The 7,285-nt window shown below is 36.2% G+C and overlaps 1 protein-coding gene across 2 annotated transcripts; it reads right to left on the bottom strand.

The window, feature by feature from the left end:
* Window positions 1-24: 24 nt before the first annotated feature.
* ap4m1 (adaptor related protein complex 4 subunit mu 1) lies at window positions 25-4,263 on the bottom strand. 2 transcript variants are annotated; one of them, XM_079448878.1, is made up of 15 exons: window positions 3,986-4,263; window positions 3,742-3,827; window positions 3,526-3,632; window positions 2,981-3,077; window positions 2,766-2,876; window positions 2,404-2,484; window positions 2,258-2,320; window positions 2,097-2,163; window positions 1,948-2,001; window positions 1,758-1,864; window positions 1,588-1,679; window positions 1,376-1,420; window positions 1,213-1,263; window positions 1,015-1,132; window positions 25-670 (listed from the first exon to the last, which is right to left on the bottom strand). In XM_079448878.1, the coding sequence occupies exons 1-15, from the start codon at window positions 4,041-4,043 to the stop codon at window positions 479-481; spliced, it is 1,329 nt and encodes a 442-aa protein (XP_079305004.1). In that variant the 5' UTR covers window positions 4,044-4,263; the 3' UTR covers window positions 25-478. The 2 variants fall into 2 exon arrangements, with proteins under 2 accessions (XP_079305004.1, XP_079305005.1); XM_079448879.1 differs by having other exon boundaries at window positions 4,199-4,255.
* Window positions 4,264-7,285: the final 3,022 nt, after the last annotated feature.

Here is a 7,285-nt window from a genome sequence, read left to right as displayed (position 1 = left end):
GTCACAAAAAAGTGAACAAAAATTAAAGACAAGAGCAACATACAGTTTATATTGTATGAACAGATGAGCTATAAACAAGTTGTAATGTGCTACAAATTATGTAAGGAAAACCGATTTAATTGAATGCATATGAATACATAGTTAAACAAAACAATTAAATCAGTAAAATTTTAGTATTTATGAAAGTAATATCCACTGTCACATATCACATCCCGTTCAAAAACATCAGTTTCACAGTACTTTTGGCCAATAATGGTAAAAATCACAGACATAAAACTTGATAATACTTTATTTAACAAGTACACTGAACGCAATAAATCAAGCTCATAGCAAATACACCATCCATCATCCTCTTAAATTAAAAAGACAAAAAAGTTATTATTATTCGATACGTTAAGATTAGAATCCATTTCCAACAGTTCATGACATCATCAAGCAGTGATGCAGTGTGTTTATACTAACTGCTCGTTCCGTCAGGTCAGATACGTATGGTGTAGGAATCAGAATGAGTTACGTATCGAACCCATCGTTGTGACAGTCCTGCCTGAGTCGGAGAGAGTCTGAGGAAACGGATCTGAAGGCCGGTGCATGTTTGTTTGGGCAGTTCGAAGGACATACTGACAGGGCCGACCTCGAGCAAAGAGGCGGAGCTTAAACCTGGAACATCCACCTGTGGGTTCAGAAAATATATGATAAGTGACCACCAGAACCAAGGTAGTAGAGCTTTCAGTTTACATTTCTTATTTAACTATTTTTCCGTCGGTTTTCACACACATTGTTTCTACTAGATTTACGTTTTAGATGTAACGTTTTTGTTCGTTTTTTATTTTGTTTTTATGTAGTAAAAGAGTCATTTTGAAAAAAAGGGATGCCAAAGGTCATTTTACAACTCGAATAATCCATGCCATAACAGTTCTTAGGGCCATCTAGTGTTATAACTACAGTATGTACTGATTGTAATATGTTTAATTAAGTCGAGAACTAACTAAATATTTGAATAGTGAACCAAGTTACCTTAAACAGTCCTGAGAGTTGTGCTCCTCCTGGAAATCGTGGGATCTCCCACAGAAGGGCTTTGTTCTTAGGCTGCAGTTCAGCCGTCTGGTCGGGACTACTGAGTTCCTGAGACATACTGTACAGGATGGCAAATCAATGAGCTATCGATCTTGAACATTAAAAGATTAGTTATGCTGGAAATGTATCCTCTCTGACCTTATAGCGCCTTTTGGCACAGGTACAGTGACGGAGACATTCAGGGCCGTACTGCAGCAAAATAAGCAGTACAAGTGATGTGTAATATTTGAGATCTGTACTGTTTTTATTGACATTTATAGATTAACCTAACATACTCCCCAACAAATGTTTTTAAACTGACCTTTTCGGTGGAAGATCACATCTAAGTTTAAGGAAGATCAAAACCCTGCAAAAAGGCAGCAAAAAGCCATGGGAGGCAATACATTACTATAATAATTTCCAATATGATGCTGTACATGAACATAAATACGACTACTCTATTTAAAGGTCTTACATTTTTTTGTAAATCTTTTTTTCTAACAAGCTACGGCACATATATATAGGGACACATACCTGTTCACATAATCTTTTTCTACAGAAGGGAATAACTGAAATGGTGGTGGGCACGGCAGCTCATCACACAACTGATACTGCATCACTGTTTGCTGTTAAAAAGAGACATCAAACTATTAACATACACATTCTTCAATGCAATCTGCCAAGTGTGTGCCATGGCAATTTACCTCTCCTTGGCTTGGACAGACTTTTAGTATTCTGAAAGTATCAAATTCATCCATGTTAACAGCCTGATGGAATCTGCATTCATCTACACGCACAGCAGAACTGTAGCCTGAGGAAGAGAGAAAAAAAGGGTTTATCCCACCTGTAATGAAGGATATGAAGCGTTTGGACTGATCCATGTAGATATTTAACCTTTTAGCTGAGACTTTCCAATATTGAGCTCCTCGTTCAGCCCAATCCGCATTTCTACAGAATAAACGACAGAGGGAAAAACTGTACGATCATACAGAAGAAAGGATCTCTTTACAATTTACATCTGCTAGGAAGAGCAGATAACCCACCTGAACAGGACGGGAGAAAGCATTTTATTCTAATCTCTCCCTGAATATCTGCTTTCATTAGAACACCCTTTAAAAGAAGGAAAAAAGAAACAAAGATGGACAGTAGGTGATCAACAGGTATACTTTGAAATGTTACTTAGCAATATTAGATTTTTACTCACTTTGGAGCCCATAACCACAGAGAGCCTTTCTATAACATCCACGAAGATCTCATTCTTTCCGCCCTGCAGCCAGAAAGATGAAAATGTGATTAAGATCATCACAGATAACCTTAAACTTAGAATCAAACAATGTAGAAAACACCCACTAGCTCTCCTCTGCTGGACATTATAGGACGACTGGCTGCAACACCAGGGGCCACTTTACTTTGCTGGGTCTCTGCACCGAACTAGAATATGAAAAACTGATTTGAAGGCGTAGCATTGTATTTACACTGACAGCAAAGGTTATATTGAAAAAAAACTACATAGCTTTCGCTATAACTTAAAAAGGATAAATATTTCTGCAGTGTAGTCCTGTCATAATAACAGTCACTTTCCGATTAAAAGCTGATTATGTAAGATTAAATTTTGATAATTAAATGTTATTTGAATTCATATTAAACACAGTGCAACTGTCTGATTTACACTGTGTCAAAGTATCTATAGCGATAAAAGAAAAATAATTTACCAGGCCAACATTACTGAGGTCAAAGAGACTGAAGGGTTTGGATGTTACAGCCTCTGTCTGGATAAAATTTTTAAGCATATCTGTTGAGGTCGTCTGTATGAAGCCATAGTCCTGATGAATAGAAAGACAAATATGGAAAATGGGTGTGGCTTTATGACTGTCAAAATGATTTTATTTGTTTTCATGAGAGTGTCAATAAAAGAGAGAATGCCTACCACCATCTCATCCAGCAGCTCATAAATGAGTGCAAAATTTATCCGCACTGATTTCTCTGACAAACTGCCACAATAGTCCTTTGTAAGTGCGGCTAATCTGTGACACACAAAACATTTCTTTTGAAAAAAAAGAAAGAGACAATTCTCTTATCTAATAAACATGTTCTGGTCAACATTTATACATTTCATTATCCAAATTGTAAAGCTATAGCACAATAGTCATGGGGTTGAAAGCCCTTAATGATCAAATGAATACCTCTAATGCACAGTGATTAATCTTTTTGGATGAAGTCATCTGCCAAATGTAAATTTTATGAACATACACAAGACCTTGACATTGTAAGCAGTATGCTCTACCAGCAGTACTACATGTAAGCATTTAACATAAAGAAGAGATAAGAATTAAACAAATTAAATGTTTATGTTTACATCAAGAATAAAGTGTTTTGCAGGACAATTTAGAAGCAAAGCAATATATCCTACCACCAATATATTTACTTTGTAATATTAGTATAATATGAAGGATAAAATGAAGGTTTGTTGACCTGTTAAGGAACTCGATTATGGTAAATGGGGATGGGTTTGTCTTGGTGGTCGCCACCCAATAAAGTCCATCCTGCCTTACATGGATGAAATGAAGGTCTTTGTGTGTCTGGAAAAAAGTAAAGGCTCATCTAAAAACGTTGATAATAAATGACAAAACATTATTACAGTGCATTCTCAAACACATTCACGCATCATAGGAATAAAGCTTGTGTTACCATGACTACCGGAGGCTGATCACCACTTAAAGCAGTCACCATTTCAAAAAAGACATTAATGGAGTCTTTACTGGCCTCTCCTCGGACTGAGAAGCAGAATTAAGCAACATAAACAACAGAACAATATGAAGCACAAAATAATGTTGCTGTGAATGACGTTTAAACACACTAAAGAAAACCATAACAGAATTCTTGCAACCGGACAGACAGAAATACACAAGTTATATGTCAGTAGGAAGGATACAGTCTTTATATATGAGGTGATCTCCCTTTGATGACAAGATAAAAATTTGACTGATCATTGTAAAGCACAACGCGAGCCTTCTGAAAATCTAAACGTTATGTTATTTTAAAAACAATGTCTCGTCCTATTCCGCTGTCAATAATTATCTGCTATTTTACAGAATACACCTGTATGACTGCATTTAATGCTTATATAAATGAAGATTTCCATTACTGCTTCTATCATGACTGTAAACACACCGGTTTCACTTCTTCACGCACTTTGATATTCACTGTGACGTTTACTGCCCCCTAGTGAGCTGGAATAAGAAATGGAACTAACAAATAAAAAATGAAAACGTGTTTTTTCATTGTGCATTTCAATTAATATCATTCAAACTGCAATTGGTTTGTTTTTCTTAAGCCGTAATAACTAAAAGAAAAACAGAACACAAAAAACATCTCATTTTGGAAACAGACTCTTCAAACGTATAAAAAATAATGTCGTCTTGCTGATAAACTGTTTGTAAATGTGCATCAGTCTAAACTTTTATTGTACTTGTTGAAAATCACATGATCTCAAAGTCAGTTTCAATTAGCTATTCACGCTACTAAAAATAGAAACAGAACAAAAACAGCCCACAAGTCAGAAAACTGAAACAATGCCGTTTATGGCAAATGATATGGACAAGTAAACGTTTTTGGATGCTGCTCTTCATTGTAGACTTTCCTTCAAATGTTTTATTGTAAAAGTGTAGTAGCAGTGTAGTTTTGGGCAGATTTGTTAACACTTGTAAAACCAGAATTTTGAGGATTTCTCTTTAGTAGTTAGTCTGCAAATGAAACATTGATCATGTGGTTAGGATTGGTTAACATTGTTATTGTCTGCTAAATAATTTAATGTAATGTAAATGTGTGTGGTGTTAATGGTAAAGAGATGCACATAATAAAGAGCTACAGTGAAGAGATACACTCATTTAACTCTTCACACGTTCATTCTCAGAGCAGTTCCGTTATGTTGTGTCATCCAGTAAAAGGCGGAGATCTGCAGCAACATATAAAGAACTGCATAGGAAATTTAGATATCAATCATTATCACAGTTTACTAATTGAAGACTTGAAATGCATTCTTATGGTTTTGACTATAATGTTCCTAGAAATGAGATTCAGGAAAGGGAAAGATTCCTTGTTTATTCAGGAAGCTATGACAACAAGAGCTTTTACAAGTACACAAGAGCTTTCATACACCAGGACCTTTAAGTCATTTGAGCAAGTTCATTTGAGAAGACTAAGATTTAATAAGTGTATTGGGTCAAATTTCGTAGAGGTCTATACAAAAGAGTTTATTTTGTGAAGTTGTGAAGACAACTTGTAGGCCTATAGATGTTAATTCCACCCAATTGCAATTTTTAAATAAATATGATGATGATTAAATGTAAATGTGTGTTTTGTATGTGGTGTTAATGATAAATGATAAAGAGATGCACAAAACTACAGCATATTGGTCACATGAATTAAGTCTTCACACTTCACCTCAGTGCAGTTGGTGTTATGTGAAAAAAGAGTGATGAGCAGAGCAGTAAAATAAAATTTAGCACAGTTTACTTGAAATGTCTTCCTGTGATATTTTGCCTAAATTGATTTATACAAGATTCGTTGACAGAGTCACATGTAAAATAAAAACAGAATCTTAATGTTTTTTTACAGATTTTGCATGTATTTTTTTTAAATAAGGTCAAGAAACGCAGAAAAATACCGTAACTTTACAAGAAAAACAGTCTTACGTTAAACTATATAATTTTCTACATTTTAGACTGTATGACAATATGCACATATGTAATCTTTAAAAATAAACATTGGCATAGCAATAGCAAAACTGCCCTTTTTTAACACTTTGTTGATTGTTCAGATGTTTTTCTTAGTGCTTTTCAATATGCTAGTTTGTGGTAGCGTGGCCGAGCGGTCTAAGGCGCTGGATTTAGGCTCCAGTCTCTCTGGAGGCGTGGGTTCGAATCCCACCGCTGCCAAATACTCTTTTGTCCTTATTGATCTGGACAGCTTTTGTGTACCGAGCATCGTTTTTTTGTGTACCGAGCATAAATAAAGCCTTTATATAGAGACACACGTCCTTTGCTCACTCAAGCACACAACGCTGTTATATTTGATATGTAGGATTTACTAACATACATCTTTCCTCGTTCTTAAAAGGCACCGCTGGGATTCGAACCCAGGATCTCCTGTTTACTAGACTGGCGCTTTAACCAACTAAGCCACGGCGCCCTCGATTGTAGATTTTAAAGATTACATTTTGAATAAACATATATGTCTTGAAGATGACTGAATACAAATGGGATACGCTTCGCCCGCTGTCCTTGTTCTACCTCGTAACAAGATATCGCGTCAACATCAAAGCCGGAAAATGATCGACGAGGATGGGATTCGAACCCACGCGTGCAGAGCACAATGGATTAGCAGTCCATCGCCTTAACCACTCGGCCACCTCGTCATCATGCATTCACGTCCGGTTTAAACGACACAATACGAGTAAGCTATGTGAAAAACGTGACAATAACCCCATTATTTAACAGCATTCCTGTATTAATTCAACTTCGCATATTAAATTACAAAAAAATAGTCCTTTCTTCAAATTACTGTAATTCTCATTTTACGACAGATATAAATTGGTGTGGCGTCAGAAAGGATCGTTAAGGGGTTGCGGCCCTTAACAAATACGGAAAATAATCACGTATTCATTTAATCCAATCATCATGTTCTGAAACCTCATTTCTGAAGTAACAGGTAAGGATGTACCTCACTAATGCAACGCAACACAGGGCTCGAAACGCACTTGTAAACGGAGCCAGTATTTCCAACGATGGTTGTCTTCAAACGTACGTTCACAAATCATGTTTTTGTCTATGTATGTTATGCTCAATGTAATTCATTCTTAATGAATAGAGCCCCGGGAAATGCCGTTTTGTAGTAAATTGTACAATTTGAAAGTTTTGTTCGGAGCTACATTACCATGCTGGTTGTTGCTTCGATCCTATTGGTGGGTTTGAAATCCGTTTTGCAGTCGAAGTTTAGTCACTTTTAATATACATTTGACAACCGTGATATGAATAGAGTGATACGTGTGTTTAACACCTTGCCTAGATTTGTGAAATCATTTCATTAAACCATTAAAAATGTACTTAAAAAGAAGGGAACGATCCGAAATGGGGAGGGGACATTTTTGGCTATTTGGATAATGCAGTGGTTAAAACAGCCATCAGAAAACCCTTTACCACTAGGTAGCGTGGCCGAGCGGTCTAAGGCGCTG

The sequence above is a fragment of the Barbatula barbatula genome, assembly GCF_947034865.1.
Source record: "Barbatula barbatula genome assembly, chromosome: 24".
In the NCBI taxonomy this organism is placed as follows: Eukaryota; Metazoa; Chordata; class Actinopteri; order Cypriniformes; family Nemacheilidae; genus Barbatula; species Barbatula barbatula.
The sequence above is the reverse complement of the archived record's forward strand: the minus strand, read 5'-3'. Positions and strand labels throughout refer to the sequence as shown.

Coding starts and splice junctions, on each gene's coding strand:
- ap4m1 (XM_079448878.1), bottom strand. CDS start 4,043: ATGATCAGTCAAATTTTTATCTTGTCATCAAAGGGAGATCACCTCATA. Junction 2,485..2,765: donor ACCTCAGTAATGTTGGCCTG/GTAAATTATTTT, acceptor TTCATATTCTAG/TTCGGTGCAGAGACCCAGCA. Junction 1,133..1,212: donor GTGCCAAAAGGCGCTATAAG/GTCAGAGAGGAT, acceptor CATCCTGTACAG/TATGTCTCAGGAACTCAGTA.